Source organism: Dermochelys coriacea, chromosome 2, assembly GCF_009764565.3.
Source record: "Dermochelys coriacea isolate rDerCor1 chromosome 2, rDerCor1.pri.v4, whole genome shotgun sequence".
Lineage (NCBI taxonomy): Eukaryota > Metazoa > Chordata > Testudines > Dermochelyidae > Dermochelys > Dermochelys coriacea.
This window is the reverse complement of record NC_050069.1, coordinates 114,158,881-114,176,382: the sequence shown is the minus strand read 5'-3', so window position 1 is coordinate 114,176,382 and position 17,502 is coordinate 114,158,881. Positions and strand designations below refer to the sequence as shown.

The 17,502-nt window shown below is 41.8% G+C and overlaps 1 protein-coding gene across 1 annotated transcript in view; it reads right to left on the bottom strand.

Moving 5' to 3' along the window:
• CAP2 (cyclase associated actin cytoskeleton regulatory protein 2) overlaps positions 1–17,502 on the bottom strand; it is a 96,849-nt gene that overhangs the window by 12,419 nt on the left and 66,928 nt on the right. The window contains 3 exon segments of the mRNA XM_038391436.2: positions 14,269–14,374; positions 16,363–16,448; positions 16,946–17,089. Coding sequence (XP_038247364.1) covers positions 14,269–14,374; positions 16,363–16,448; positions 16,946–17,089 — 336 coding nt within the window.

Genomic DNA, 17,502 nt, shown 5'->3' with positions numbered 1-17,502 from the left:
TGTGTGTGTCTGTCTCTCTCTTTTAACCTGTACAATACTGAGTTGCCCAATTTAGATCAAGTAAATATTCATGCTTCATGAAATTCATTCCATGGAGGAGGACCCATGTGTAGCATAGAGGCTCCTTGGCCAAGGGTCCCCTGTTCTTTTAAAACAAATCTCACCTCAGACCTGACAATCTCACTACACCAAACGCATGTCTTACAGGATATTTAGCCATAAAGAAGAGCGACTCGTAAGGTATCTACAGAAAACTTATAACCAGACATGCCAAACCCACAAAAAAGTGCAGAAATTGGGCTTGTTTTTGGCTTAATTGACTTGGGAGTTGCTTGTTGGCTAGTTTTTGGCTTGTTGCTTGTTTGGCTTGTAGCTTAGTGCAGCTTGTTGCTTCTTTTTTTTATCAACTCCTGGCAAGCAGGGGCAAGCAGGGGAGAGAGTCAGGGATGCACAATGGCCCCACCACAGTCCCAGACTGCACGACAGGGGTATCTAGTCACAAAGAGTGTTGGGGTTCTTAGGGACTGGCTTGTTTTGGCCTTGTTTTGAAATGGGATTTGCTTGATTTTTGGCTTATTGTGAACGTCAGGGTGCTTATTTACCGCATGGAAGTTGGCAACTGTGCTTATAACTTGTCAAGACTCATAATCTTTGCAAGATATATATGGATAATATTTAAGGAATAATGTATTTATATTGAAATTATGTTGTATCGACTTGGAGCAAAAATTAGTCACCAGGGTAGTCTTGGTGATGACCTATTCAAGCAAGAGTTGTCACCCCTCCCTAGTCAGCTGGTGAGGTAATGCAAGATTCTATTGTCTACTCTTGCCACATTGCAGAACAGTCAATGGAAAACCATCAAAGACAAATGCCAACAATCAAAACCACTTGGAGGTGAAAAAGAACATTTTAGCTGGCAGGAGATCGCCCTGACTATGAATAAAAACAAAACACTGTTTCAGTATAACAGAGTATAGGGAAAGGCGCTCTGGACCCATTCACTGAGGAAACCCTTTAACAAGGGGGCTTTCATGAACGTTTGGATTCTGGTTCTTGTGAAACCAGCCAGCTCTGCAACAAGCTGAACTTTGGGGGGAAGCCTACTTTGTTGTAACTACTGCTAATCCCAGACTCAGGTTTGTGTTTTACGATTGTTTTGTGTTTGTAACCAGTTGTTTCCATCTCTTTCTCTCATTTCTAGTTAAATCTTTATTCTTTCTTTAATAAACCTACTTTTGTTTTATTGCAAGTGTTCACAAGAGCTGTGTGGTTTACAGGAGTGGTGGTTTAAGGTAAAACTGGTAAACTAGGGTACCCTGCACCTCTAGGTGCTGAGAATCTGGAATTTCAGTGAGTAGCCAGTGTCTGGGGCTGGATGTCACAAGGGAATGATTCAAAGGGACTCAAGGCTTGGGGTGCACCTATTGTTAACTTGCAAAGTGAAGATAGAGCTGGCATAGCCCAGAGGAGAGTGTTTGAGTGGCTGACAGGCTGGTGGTGTCAGGGAGGTGATACCCAGTTACCAAAGGGAAGACTCCCTCTTGCTGGAGACAGGGGTAAGAAAGATGACTCACAGTCCTGGGTACCCCGAGAACCATCACACCATGCAAGGCCCTGTGGAAGCCCTGAGATACCTCTTGGCAAGGGGACAGGGAGCAGGCAAGCAGACTGGATGTGCAGGAAAGTCTCTGCATCCCTAGCCTGCCAGGGCAATGGATTTTGTTCTGCTTCCAAATACACTGGTATGGAGGGCAGTTTTGGAGTGGGCTTGGTTAGGAGGGTCCATTGGATCCATAAATTGCTCTAGTATCTAGGAATGGCTGCACAGGGATCACCATGGGGCAGCAATCACCATACGAGCTGGAGTAGTAGCTATGTAAGGGGTATTTTACAGTTGGGTGACCTGTCCCTGAATTGGGGTGAATTCCATTCCTGTCCAGTTTCCACTGAGTTTCCTTCATAAAGCCCATTTATTTGTGCTTTGCATTGCGTGTTGTGTGTATGTGTGAGCCCCTGGGAATTGAAAAAACAGCACATTATACGCTCACAAAACTTCATCTTTTCTAATAGAGCAGGTGCTTAAAAGGCTTGCTATTTGCAAACAACTCTTTACATTAACTTTGAGCAGATGTCCACAACAATGTATCTTTACACAAAGAGTATTTAAGAGCCATTTGACTAGCGAGGGTTGTTATCTGCAAGCCCCTGTCTTCTATTTTCATTTCAGCTGTTTTCCTTGGTAACAGCTGCTCTCCTCAGTGCCCTGGTTTACATACATCCACTCAAGTTATGCGCAGGGATGTTTGTTCCCACTTGCATCTTTGGGTGGTCATTTTCCATTTGTAATTAAGATCTTTTTGTTGAAACAGTGTCATCACTTGCAAATGTGCCCCTTGTAAGAAATATTAGGGAAGCGACTGACTTCAGCGCTAGCTAGCTAAAATGACAATTTTATACAAATACAGGAAGACATCTGAGAAGAAGGGAATGTATCAGTAACTTTAACCCATACACGTTTCATCATACAGTACTACCAATCTCAATGTGCTTTAAAAGCTTGCTTTAGTAAAGATTTATATAACTGGACAAAGAATTCTTTGTAGCTGTCTGAGTAAGATCCTATGAACATTGGAAAGGCTAGAACCTAGCTCTATGTGGAAATAACTGTGTAAGGGACCGGAAACGCCACAGGATTATCTTCATGGTGTTTCCTCTGCAGCCTTCCACTTGAGTCAGGGTTTGACCCTGTGTAGGTCCGAGTTATCTGCACAGAGGCTCTGTTCCTCCATACTGACTCTGGCTCCCTAGCAGCCCCCTGTACCTCAGTGACACAATTCCAGTGGCATCATGCTTATAAACCTCCAGCAGCTTGTGCATGCCCCAGGATACTCTGTAAAAGGGGGATATTGCTGTGGAAGGGGTGCAGGAATGTAATACAGACCATGGCTGTATTATGTCTCCACCCTTAGCTCCACAGAGCTACCCACATGTTCCTCCTGACCTACCTCTTTTCCCCCACGGATGGGCGAGGAAGGTGAAGGAGTAGAATATTGCATGGAAGAAGCTGAAACCCCCACACCATACTGGAGGGGCGACATCAAATGTGCAGATCAGTGGGGAAGGGGTGTTTGGACACAAAACTCTTTATTCTGAGTAGCTTCTCTATGGTAGCTCTTGGAGCGTAATTTAAGCCAGGTAATGTGCCCGAGACAACCTAGCCATTCCAAGTACAATGGCATCAGGCTTAGAGGGCCAAATTTATTCCTGCAGCAACTCCTTTGACTCAGTGAAATGACATGAGAGATGAAATTGGCCCAATGCCTGTGAGAGACTGGGTTTTGATTACAAGAACTTTCTCTACTTGGGGGAAAACCCCTATAGCTTCATCTAGAACACAAAGCAACAGCCCATCTCTTGAGTCACACTGTATGCACATACCATCAGTGCGCCACACGCTGCCCTGGCACTACCTGTTTGCTGCTACAGGCAATTCCATGTGTTGGTTATGACCTCTTTAGATCTAAATCATGTCTCATCTTTTTTTTTTTAATGTCCCAGCGCAGGCATTACAACCTACCCGATCACTCTTACTCCTAGTTCCCAATGTTAAGTTCCTAGGAAGTTTCTGTAGGGCTAGACGCAGAAAGGATCTCACTTCTATCACTTATCAAGTTCAAATTGAGTGAGCCACAGAAAGGTATCTGTCCTTATGGTAGCATCCAGATGCCCAAAATGAGAAGTGAGGCCTTAATGTGCTAGGTGCTGTACAAACACACAGAAAGACATGGACATGCCTCTTTTTTTTCAAGCTTTTGGTGATCTACTGCAGGGTTTTATGTGTAATAACAAGGAAGATGGGAGGATGAAGGTTCCAGTGCAGTGTGAGATTACTGTGGAACATTTAAATGGGAACACATCTCATTTTGTAGTCTACTCTTAGTCAGGAAAGACTAAGATTGCTCTTAGTCAGGAAAGACATTGGGTATAAATATAAATGTCTAAATAATACATACAATTATATATATATATATATATATATATATATATATATATATATATAACTGAAATAGGTTAGAAATAAAATGTATCCCTTTATATCTATCTCATGATACAGGTATCTAATTGAGGACGAGACTAGTGGTTTTGGGGGGCATAACCCCCTGAAATTCATTGAACGCTTTCCTTTTCACGGCAACAGATGAATAGGACTCCCAATGGGGAGGTTAACTTTCTCCTCATAAAAGGATACCCCACCCCCCTTATTATAATCCTAGTTACATGCCTGAAATGATTACTGCTCTGTGTTGTTCTCTTCATACACATGCAGACACAAAGATGAGGATCGTAGAGCTCAAAATATCATGTAACAGCCTCTAGGAACAGGTGGACTATGACACAGAGACATAGATCTTTTGTTAAGGTGTTTCTTCTGTAAAAGTGGCTTAATGTTATGGCCCTATTAACTACAACATTTTAGGCCACCTGTCTGCAAGCATTCATGCTGCCCAATGATATGGAAATTATAAGATGAAACAGCTGATGTGCAGGGGCTGCAGTCTTTGTGAATAAAAAAAAAATCCTCTTTTTCTGGTTCTCGGCAGGATTATTTATCTGTCCAGCTCTCCAGCTCTGAAGCTGCTTTTATGCCATTTATCACCTGTTCGGGATTTAACATAGGGCCTATATTGCCACTGAGCAATGGTACCATTCAATCATGCAATCAGAGATGCTTTACAAAGTCTGGGTTCTCTAAATCACCCTGGAGCTGAATGATGATGTACTATCATTAACTAATTTGTTTAATGTGCCTATTTAAGCTGTTTCTTTTTTAAAAGTAAAAAAATGTGGAAATACTTTTTGTAACCTATTAAATTGATTAGTAGACATCTTTCTCTCCTCTTCCCTCTATGTATGTTCAGTCCTCCCATTCCATCCCCCCCGGCTGTGTTTATATTACAACTCAAGCTGCACTTGATGGCTGGGTGTCAAACAAGTCTCCCCAGGCTTCTCCTTAACTGGGGCTGAATAATGTTTGGCCACTGGTGTGGATAGGGCCAAATTAGTATACAGTGTTGCGAACCTCTGCTAGAAGGAGGGAGCGAGGACACTTTCTTAGTAAGTGTGTTGAATGTAACCGACCTTATCTACACCAGTGGGCAAACTGATTTCAGCACTGGGTGGTGTTCTGTCATGTTTACATTGAGTGTCCTGAATGGTAGTTTCTATAATGTTAGTGTCTCAGTGGTGAGACTCTGTCTTACAAGGGAAAGGTGATGGCTGAAGCTTTCTACAGGAACCTCTGCCAGGCAATCTCCAACTTGGCATTGCACTGGTAACAGTCTCGGAGCACAGCGTGTTCTGTGAAATGGAAGTGGCTAAGATTAAAGTGATGCAAGCTGGTCAGCAAAATGAGTGAGAGGGAAATACAACATGGGGCAGAAGGGTATCCCAGAAAAGATTTTTTTTGGGAGGGGAGGGCAGGAAGGGCAGGGCAAGCCATGTTCTCTTACCAAGACTTAGAGGATTAAAACACTATGAACAGACTCTGCCCTTACTTATATTTGTGCAATCCTACTGAGGTGAGTGGAGTTGCATCGCTATATAGTAACTTGGGGTGGAATTTCACCTGATCATGTTAACCCCTTGTTTTATGAAAGATGAGTGTCGCTGGCAACGGTGGGTGCATCGTTTATTTTATGAAGTTCTTGTTGGAAACATGGAGTTGCATCAGGTGTATGTTTATACCTTCCCAACGTCTCTTCTTCTGGGGGGGTGGTCAGAAAAGAAAGATGAACTTTATTCCACATAAGAACACAAGCCTTATAATTCCCCCTGGGCGTGGCTATGTGGCTTTTTGATAAATGGGTCAAACTAAACATAGCATGGCAGATATACTATAAAGACAGCATGAGGTTGCTGGTTGCAAAAATCAGCCTTTGCAGCCTCCTCGTCTGAGCATGCAGATGTTAGGGATAAGACAAAGTTTTATGAGGAAAATGTTGAGGTGTTAAAGGAAATGGTGGCGATTCCGTAAGAGAATGTCTAGAGCAGGCATCTGTAGCTGGGAATGAAGTGCCAAATGATTGTATTGGGACTAATATAAGGGCAGACTGGCATGCTAATTTATGGGCTGCAGTACTTACCACTGTTTGATCTATCTCTGGTTCTTGCTGAAGATGCTTATGGGAGTTTTAATCAAAATTTCAGTTTTTTAAAGAACATTTAAAAATATTATGTATTCCATTATGAATATTTTAGAAAAATATGTGTTAGGAGATAAGACTTGCAGACACAGATAAAACTCTCATTGGCTTCAATGTGAGTAGGATCGGCCCACTGTAAATAAATCTCAATTTTGAAACTGTTCGTAAATTGCAGATTTTCTCCTAGGTATCTGTGTTTGATTTATAAATGGGGAAAATGTTTAGTGTTTCCTTGAGATTGTGTCAAAGGGAACATTTTCACTAAATTCACCACTATTTTGAGACTATTTCACCAAATCAAAAACTCACCAATTCTGTCCCAAATGACCGTAGTCTACAAAAAATAAATTATCCCAGCTCTACACAAGTAACTTGAGATGAATGTTTTGGAAAATAATCCTCAGGCAGTATTTGTTTGTTAGCACTGATTTGAGATACAGTTAGCTACAGCAAACTCTTCTTATTGCCAGTTGTTTCAGGCCATAAAGTAAACCTGCATGAATAGGAGCGGATGTATTTCCCTGGTCCCTCCCAACACACTCAAGACTTCCAGCAAACTAAAACTTTTATGAGACATTCCTGATAGCTTATACTACAGCTGTTCAGTCCTTTTTTTTAAAAAAGAAAAAAAAGTGGGGCGAGGGGAGGGAGAGACAGTTCAGTAGTCTCTTGCATTTCACCAGTGACAACTGAAAGAAGGAACAGTTTATTACTACAGCTGTAGATTTCGTCTAGAGTTCAAAAAGTGGTAACAAGGAAACATGGTTGCAACTGTCACAAACAGAACAGTTGTTGTGTGGGGGGAAAATGATATGCTGATCATTTTCAACAGTTCATTATAATAATAGCTTTGCACTTCTACAGTCTCTTCTGACATCTGAAAACGTCCACGCATTAATGAATTAAATTTTACAGAGCTCTATTAGGTAAGTAAATATTATTATCCCCATTATACAGATGGGTAAATTGAAGCACAACACTTAGTGACTTACCTACTACAACCAGGTATCATGACTCCTACCCATTCACGTGATTTCTGAAACTTCATACATTTCAATCAATTCAATGTATCCCCAAAACCTTACTTTAGGGAAATTATTTCAGATTGAATTATTTTGGATCATACTGGCAAGAACAGTCTCTTTGAGTTGCACAAACACAATCCTGTTAACATTCATGAAAATTATGCTTGCATATCATGATGAAAATATAATTCTATATTTTATTCCATGGGTATCAGTGGGGCTGAGCGGTGGGTGGCCTCTATGCACTGGTCAATTACCAAGTTGCAGTCAGGAGATAAGTCAGGGTCGAACTGGGTAAGGATATCAGGGAGTCAGGGTCAGGCATCAAGTTACAGACAGCAGGCAAATAGCAGAGTCTGGGACAAACCAGGGTCAGAAGCCAGAGTCTAGGGTCCACAGCAAGGCAAGGTCTGGAGAAGAAGTAAGTAGGCAGTCTGTGTCATTGCTCAGGACAATTCCCCATGACGGCTTCCTGGTTTATATACCAGCATGAGACAATCAGTGGGCTGCAAGGGGCTGCCACTCAGACCCTGTTGGGCAGTACTTCCTGCAGTGCCTAGCTCCACAGGGTACTCCAGCGGAAACGTGGCGTAAGCTTCCGATGACAATGTTGAATTGTTAGCAGCCCAGAATTCTCATGGTCCAGGTTCTAACTCTTTCCCCCCTCCCCCCCAGTTCTGGGTTGGGTTCTACTTGAGGGTTGGGGGTGGTTCCAGAGCATGAGGTGTGGTGATGCCCAGACTGTACCCCCCTACTGCGCCTGGTCTTGTTCATTTCCTGAGCTCTTCTGAGCTGGAGAGGAGGCAAGGGAATGTTCTGGAACCACACAGTGAAAACAGAGCTTCACTGCTGTCTATGTTCTTTCTCCTGAGGTCAAGTGTTGGTGACTTTTGTTGACCTATATGGGTTCAGGACTGGGTCCTACAGGCTTTGGTGTGGAGGGTGGACATGGGGGCATCTGGCCACCCCTCATTTCCTTGGGCTACTCACACAGCTGAGAGTTGATGTGAGATCAATAGAGGCCTGTAGGCAGGTGGGGCAGGCTAGCTCATCTTTTACATACTCACTGAGCATCACCGGAATGTATGTAGTTGGGCAGCGTCATTCCATTGGACGTCTGCTGCACACTGTTGGAAATGAGCAACATAGGTGGCTGGCCCTTGCTCCCGGCGAAGCTTCCAGAGGGCAGTCTCTGCAGAGCAGCCACAATGTGGGTCATCAAAGATGGTTGAGAAGGCTTGCAAGAAGGAGTCCCAGTCAGAGACCAGAGGCCTGCTCTACTCCAACAGGAGGGAAGCCCAATCGAATGCTTCACAGGCAATCAGGCTAACTATTAGCTCCACCTTTGTCTGCTCCATGGGGTACGTCGGGGGCACAGCAGGAAGAGCAGGCTGCCTTGGTTCAGGAACCCCTGGAATTTCCAACAATCCCTGTCAAACTGTTTGGGCAGTGGCACCGCAGGCGTTGGTTCAGGCCACGGGTGGTCTGTCAGGCACATAGTGTAGCTGCTTCTCCCTGTAAGCATGTCAGCTGCTTGTGTAGGGTTTGTGCTTTGACAGTGAGCTTCATCACTCGGGTCTGTAGTATGAGGTTCTCTGCCTGCAGGTTGGCAACTTCGTCTTGCAGGCCCCAGGCCCTCGGGGAGCTACTGGTCGGAGGGCAGCCCACTCCTTCCATCATATATGGAGGGGTTAGATGGGCTTAGGGGGTGAAGGTGGTCTGAGTAAACTGTCAGGGCTGGGCTGTGGGTAGCCTGTGTACATGGTCAGTTACCAAACTGCAAGCAGGAGAAGAGTAGCTGGGTTGGGGTCAAGCCAGTTCAGGATACCAGGATGCCAGGGTCAGGCACCAGGCAAGTAGCAGGGTCAGAGTAAAGCTGGGTTGGGATACTAGGGAATCAGGGATCAGGTTACAGACAGCAGGTAAATAGCACAGTCGGGGACAAACCAGGATCAGAAGCCGGAGTCTAGGTTCCAGAGTAAGGCAAGGTCTGGGGCAGAAGCAAGCAGGCAGTCTGTGTCATTGCTCAGACAGCTCCCCATGATGGTTTCTTGGTTTATATACCAGCATGAGCCAATCAGTGGGCTGTGAGGGGCGGCTACTCAGGCTCTACTGAGAGGTACTTCCTCCAATGTCTATCTTCACAAAGTCCTCCAGCGGAAACCCAGCCTAAGTGGCCAATGGCACTGTGGAAGTATCAGCAGCCCAGAACCCGCCGTCATCCTATCTAGTCCCTCAGGTTCTTCCAATGGGAACCAGTCTTGTGAATAGTTTTTCCATGAGCAAAGAGCCCAGAAATGCACTAACCCTATTTATTATTTGTTTAAAAAATCTGAAAATAGAGGTGGCTCAGTTCTGCCACCTGTATGAACGTTGAGAAGTAACTTACTCCTCAAATAATTACACATATTTCAGTGGGACTGCTCAAAGAATAAGGTATTACTCAACAGTGTGGCAGAATCAACACCAAAATGAATAAGGGTGACAGAACAGGGCACATTATTATCTTTCAGAGTCTGTACAGATCTATTTTTATCAGCATAAGCACAATAATAAAAGCTGATAGAGCCCCTGTAATTATATTATGAGGGCTGATTGCTTATGTGTGCTTTCACCCTTATGTGCCCTGTACTAGTGCCTCTATTCTGTACTCCATTAAGACCTATCTTGAACCTGCCTCTTAAAGCATCCAGAACTGGCCAGTGCCAGAGACAGAGATACAGTTCTAGATGCCCTAATGATCTGATCTAATTTGGTAACTCCTATGTTCTTGATTTTATACATTTTCCCAAGATATTTGCAAACTGGTTGGAAAAAAGTAGTAATTCGCTAATGATTTTCCAAGACACTTTTTCTCTCTCTTTAACAATCCAAAACACACTGATTTATTTATTTTATTTGTGTATGAATGTGATTTCTAGCATTCCTTGTCCAGTTTTGTAGATACCAATGATAAATTATTTGTATGACATGGTACTTACAAATATGCATTCAAGTTGGTCAAAAGTTTATTGTATACACAATAGCGATTCTGTACCAACATTTTCTTTCCATAAACATTCCTTTCTCAATGCATAGTCAACCTACCAGTTTTTCCTTTTATGCACATAAGCGGATGCTATTCCTTTCAAGGATTAACAATTTTGTTTGTAATAGTCCCATAGTACCTATCTAAGACCCTGATCCTGCAAACACCTGGGCATGTGCCTGACGTTATACACTGTGGGTCTGGTCCTGATGTGTTGAAGTCAATGGGATCTTTGCCATTGACTTCAATAGTGCAGGATCAGGCCTTGTGAGTAGTTCCACTGATTTCACTGGGAGTTAAACTTGTGCTAAATTGGTCAAAAATTCCCTTTTAAATGCAGTATCTTTATGATACAGTCACTTTATGCCTGGCCAAAACTCTTAGGTGTATCACTTTTGAAAGCCTGCGTATATAATCAGGGATTCACTGAAAACTATCCAAAAATATTGATATGTGACTGTTTAATTCTGACTTTAAAAAGTAAAAGAAAATCATATTACCATTTTATAACTCATGGATTTGTTACAGGTGTCTAGTAGAAAAATATCTAAACAGAAAAGATACATGCTAATTTATTAAACTTCTGACTTTGTAAGGTTCACTTGATGGTATGTCAAAAAGAATTACGTATCACATCAATAAGAACATTATGTTTAGAATTTGACATCTGAGTCCCAGGTCATCTGAGATTTAACTGAACCATACTTTCAGGATAATCCACTTCAAATAGGACATATTTCAAGTGAGCGAAACTAATAATACTATGGATGGAGTAAATCATCTTTAACCAGCTATAATAGATGGAGTACTGTCTGTGGAGACGTTAAATTTGATATGAACAAACAGTGGGTTTCGGTCTGTTTGCATACAGCACTCTGATTGACAATTAAACCGAAGGAAACAGAGAGACCCTGGGTGGGAGGCTGAGATGCTGAGTTACAACCAGTCAAATGACAGGTTTCAGAGTAGCAGCCGTGTTAGTCTGTATTCGCAAAAAGAAAAGGAGTACTTGTGGCACCTTAGAGACTAACAAATTTATTAGAGCATAAGCTTTCGTGAGCTACAGCTCACTTCATCCGATGAAGTGAGCTGTAGCTCACGAAAGCTTATGCTCTAATAAATTTGTTAGTCTCTAAGGTGCCACAAGTACTCCTTTTCTTTTAACCAGTCAAATGTATCCTGCAATAGCTACTATTTTGGGAAAGATTGCAGGTGCCCACAAAGCTAAAAATGACTCCTATTTGACGAAATGCAAATGAGATAGCTTTGTCTTATCTTAATTTTAGTTCCATACCTGTAAAGTTTCATTATGTAAAATAAAATTATTTCTTTTATATATTCGCAGATATAAAGTTGGCCCTTATTCTAATGCTCATTCTGCTAACAGGGTAATAGAGTTCCTTAGCCCTGTCTTATAATCATTTCAAAATTGGTAATTCTTCTCACACCCACTGACTGGATTAAAATAGAATAGGATGCAGCAAGGGTATAATTTTATACTAAACACTGAGAAAGAAAGTGAAGTTTAATATTTTAAATCTTTGCTAAAGAAAGAACCCCACAAAAAAGCAGCCCTCAGACACCTCAAAAAAGTTTAATATTTTACTTTGGTTCAGACCAAAAAGTACACATATTTCAGCAAATGCTAGTTTCTCCTTTGTTTGAACTTGCACTTGCACTTGCTATGGTTCAAGGTCTTGCATGGTGCACAGCGAAGAGTGCAAAGTTGTAGTCCAGTGCAAATCTGAGCAAAGGCTATCCCTGGGCACAAGCAACATGTTGTACTAGGCACAGTTGTTTTCCCTGAACAGAAGTAAGTTTCAAGCCCCTTGAGTGCAAAGCATGTTCAGTGAATATATGTGTCTAAAGGGACATGTCAAGTGCAATCTTTGGCATGCTAATATGTGTTTCTTTCTCTGGGCCAACGTAACTCCTATTAAAGTCAGTAGAAAGACTCCCGTTGACTACAATAAAAGTTGCATCAGGGCCTTTATCCTGACTCCTACTATTAGGTTGTAGTGATTTGGCAACCATGAATTTGTAATATTAAAATACGCCTCAGAAGAGGTGGCTTAGTGGTTAGGATGCAGGCATCAAAGGTGAGCGATAGATACAGTTTATCACATGGATCTCACCTCTACATATGTGCCATATATATTGGAGGGGAGGTAACCACTTCATAGATGAAGTTAAAGCTAGCCTCCATTATAAGATACAATTTTAGCTTCTCTAGGTCTTAGGATTGGAAAACTGTTTTGGCCTGAAACTGTAAATGTTCTGGTGACTTGTCCCATTCCACTTAATTACAAAATTTTAAACTGTGTCTTTATTTGCTCACACAAAAGAAACTATGAACAATATTGTATGTGTGTGCTTTTTAAAAAAAATTAGGACACTCCAAAACCAAAAAATTGTTAATGAAATTTCAGGGCATAAGACATTTTGACTCACATCTAGAATTCCTCTAACTAGATAATAAGTAATGTGAGTACATTCTTTAGACTACCAAGAAGAATCTTAGACTCTTACATTTTTATATTGATAGGAGATCAAAATCCTTGCATGTGTGTCAAACACAGCAAATTCTTTATTCTTAAAGTTTAAGAGAAGAATATTTAAGAGAAGAATAGACAACAGATTGCCAGATGATCCTCTCATGTGGTTATACATCATAGTTGTAACACAATGAAAATGTACTTATATTGTATATATGTACACACAATATATACACACAGCATGGAGCTCAATAATTATTTATATTCGTATAACATAGTAAAATAAAATCATCTATATTATAATAACGTGATATGTGTCCCTTGTATTCTTTTTCTCATTATAAAACCTCCCTCTTCTCTGTCTTTCCCTCCCATTCTTCCATCTTTCAATCTCTCCTTAACTTCTTATCCCCTTCTTAATCTTTCTTCTGCTCTCTATCCCACAAGCAATGGCGCACCAGACCTGGAGAATCTAATTTCCTTACTCCTCCCTCATTGCTGCTGAGAACTAGGAGCCCAAAGAATTTCTCCACCTCCCCAAATGTCTAGGCCACAATTGTCCTAAAGCATCATTCCGTCCATCTTTTGCACAAGTTTCAGCTGTTCTCAGCAGAGAGCAAAAATAATGTAACTTCTGCTACTGGCTAAGAACAGTGAGTTGTGACTGTTACCTGCTCTGCCCTGGAGAAGCACAGTTGTGCAGCAACACAGCCAGCACTATTTTGTCTCTGATTTCTGTAAGATATAAAATCTTACACCTCCCTGGGGCCCATCAGTTGTGATGCTTTGGAAAAGTGAAAGGAAAGATGAGGGTAGAGATGGCATTATTCACAAAGGCAGATTAAAGAAATAAAAATCCTGCAGCCAGCATACATTGAGCCTAGTTTGTTCATATCTGATGACTATTATTACAATGTCCACCTCCGCCCACTCAGATCTCCATTTTATTTTATCAGTGCACCTGACCCACTTTACATCTTTCATGCTAGGAGACTAAGGCTTTATCTACACCAGCATTTTTGTCAGCAAAACTTTTGTCAGGGGTGTGAAAAAACCACACCTCTGACCAACATAAATTTCGCCGACAAGAATGCCAGTGTGGATAGCGCTATGTCAGTGGGAGACGCTCTCCTGCCGACATAGCTACCACTGCTCATTGTGAGTGATTTAATTATGCCAGCAGGAGAGCTCTCTGTGCAGTGCAGTGGTACAGCTGTGCCACTGTAAAGTCTATAGTGTAGACATAGCCTAAAAACCTACCTTACTACAACATTCACTGCTTTGCACTCTCAACTTTTGTTTTGAATCTTCTTCCTGAGTCACATTTGTCTTATCCCCTTAAAATATTTTTAAAATTTTAAATACAGAAATGAGGTCTTCTTTTTTTTTTTTCTAATCCTTTCCTCTCCCAGAGATAATGTTTGGTCTCGCTGCAATAATGCCAGAATCTGATAAAAGCAGAATAAGCTAGTGTTATTTTCCTGTTCTGACTGTGAAAGAGAAGGAGCACTCACGGTTTTACTCCAGGTGAGGCCTGTGGTATGATGCTCTTTGATGTAAGCTTGAAGCTCAGTCCAGATGTTCAAGTATGATTTCACCCAATCAACATGACGTAAGTCACTGTAAGGAAAAAAAAAATTTTCTATGTATGATTTATTGTCTTTAAATATAGACACTTGCTACCCTGTATTTAAAGTAGACTAGAGACTGCATCTGTCATTGGCCACTGACAATTCAGTCAGAAGACTGCTGACAGACAGGCAGCCCAGCAAATGATGAGGCCTAGCAGACTGGTGAGCCCTGAGATCCTTCCAGAGGAGAGATAAGGGAACAAGAGGGCTCCAGGACAGAATGTTTCCTGCCCAGGATCAAAGTGAACCAGGGCAGTAATAAAGCTAGATGGGGCCCTGTGCCAGGAATTCAAACCTGGTTCCCTTCAGTGTTTTGATTTTTAGAGAATTAAAGATCAGCATATTCTGTAAAATGTCCTGGCTTCTGAATTCAAAGGTAGCTTGTCGCTTTCCTTTATACCTCTCAAATGAGCATGTGCTCTGCTACCCTTTCCCCTTGGAACATTTTAACCAGCACCTTATAAACTCTTAAACACAACTAAAATATTAATCTCAAAAGAAAACGAGGAGTTGTCATAAATGAAGGCTGGTCAGGAAGCAAAGGTTATGTGCATCTTTAGGCTAGATAATATGGTGTCATGTTATAATTTCTCTCAGACTCATATTTATAAGCCAAGATTTTCAAAAATAAGTTAGGTTCCCAAATTATTATTTAGGCACCTAAATAAGTGGCCTAATTTTCCAAAACTCCAAGCACCCAGATGGCTATCATTGACTGCAATGGGACAATGAGTGGAAGTAAGAATATGCATGGGAGTAACTATTTGTAGGATGGAGCTCTTAATGGTGAAAATCCAGTTAAAGATAATAACAGTGATCACTAAAAGCCTGATCCACGGCCTGCTGGAGTCAATGGAAAGACTCCCATTGATTCCATTGCATGGGCACTGGGATCAGGTTTTAAAGTAAAACAAAGCCTCAGAGAAAAATCTCCACACTTAAATCCTGTGTCTTGTTTGTTTATTTTTATATAACTTTTTCAACTCCAATACTCAGAAATATCTTGGTGTGAAATACTAAACAAACATCATCCCTCTCCTCATCCCTAAAAATCCTGCACATTAATTATTCCTTTTTAAAAGGTGCACTTTCCCCACTGGTACTTATAACCGTTCAAAAAGTACATTCTAAAATGGAGCAAAGAATTAGTAGATAATTTTGGGCTCCAGCAGCTCACAACTATAATTAAAAGAACTTTCTCAAAAATTCAGATCTGCAGATTAATTTTTACTTGGGCAAAAGATTAAATTACTTGTGAGCTGCTTTCCCTCTGCTGATCAGTGTGGATGAAAATGTGTATCAACAGACCTGATATAAGGACTTGAATCAGGTATGTTCTATAAAAGAACAAAAATGGGGTTTCAATCAGCCTAATTTGTCATGGAAGATGATGGCTAAGGGGGAAAAAAAACCCTAATTTGCAGGTATTGCATTTTAGTAACAATATGGTACTATTGGCTAAAAACTCTGCAAAGGCCAAGTGAATGGGATTTGTGCAAGGGTTCCCCAAAGGGGCTCAGAAAAAGGAGTCATCCTCTCGCTATCTCAGGCTACAGAACACCAATAGCACTGTACCATATCTGCTGCAGCAACCACATGCCTCCCTGTGCCCACTCCTTAAGATCCCCATGCATTGGTGCAAAGAAAGCACCTTTGGAAACATAGCATCAAGGGGCAGTAAAGTCTCAACTGCATGGAGCTGGACTGCAGATGATAGAGCCAAAATGCAATTTTTCAAGCAGAAAAGCAAGATGGGTAGTCAGGGAATTCCATCTCTGCAGCAGTGTATCAGTTAGACAGGGTAGTGCTGTAGTTGGCAGTGTGTGTGTCGTGCATTCACGTGTTGAATGCTTTTTAATTTTAAAAACATTTTTTTGTCATGTGTTTGCAAATAATACAGTACTCTCTAGCACCTCAGTAAAGTTAGTTCTAAGCTATCAATAGAGAAAGTGTGGACATTCACACCAGGCAACATACCTGTTTTTGTAGTCCTTTAACACCCTGTTAGTATAAAAGGTAGCAGCATCATTCATCTCCTTGATATAAGGGCCTGGTTTAGGAGACTAAGAGAACAGCACCATCGCCAAGCAGAGCAAGAAAAAAATAAAAGAAGAGAAGAGTTAAAACATTAGTCAAAACCCCCTATCAGTATTTTAGACTAAGAACTTGTCTTCACTACAAGGGAGATCAACGCCGCTGCGAGCGATGCAGCGGGGGGTCGATTTAGCGGATCTAGTGAAGACAGCAGAGCGCTGTTCGATCAACTCCGGTACCCCAGCTCCCCGAGAAGAATAAGGGAAGTCGACCGGAGAGCATCTCCCGTCAACACAGCGCAGTGAAGACACCAGGGTAAGTCGACCTAAGCTACATTATTCATGTAGCTGGAATAGCGTAATTTAGATCGACTTACTCCCCTAGTGTAAACTAGGCCTGAGTGTAGAGATAAGGAGATGGGAATACAGATTTAAATAATATTCAGGACTGCTCTGATTTGATTATTTGTTTATGGAGTACCATTAAGAAGTATGTTTAAAAATACCCTAGTCTGTGTCTAACTCACCACTGTTATCCACCCAAGTGCAGGAATGCTTTCGCTGACAGCTGAGAGGTGGTTGAACATTTTACTTCCTCGGTTTCTCTCTCTGAAGGTCTGGATTTCCTGGATCTTGTCAGATATAGGTTTGAGTAGCACGGCCATCTCACTCTGCAGTAAAACATGAAACTAATGGTAACGCTGGCAGACTGGAAGCACTCTGTCCTCAGCACTTCTCTGTGTAATGCCATCCATTTAGGGAGGCAATAAAGTTCAATGTCTTGTATCACTTGTAAGCTCACCACACAACTTCATTTGCCCCGCTCCAGTTACAACAGCAAAACATCCACCCATTAAATATTGATGTGCATTGCAATGTAAATTACAGTCAGCATCGGCAGTGTCTGAGATATGTGCAATCTATACAGCAGGGCTGGTCAAACTGTCTCTTTTACCATTAAAGTGTAGCTCGCAAGCCCTCCACGTCCCCCCATTCTCTGTCTACCAGACTGGGGGGGAGCTCAGGACCTCTGCCTTGCAGTGGGGTGGTGGGGTAGGGACTTCTATCCAGCAGGGAGGGGGTC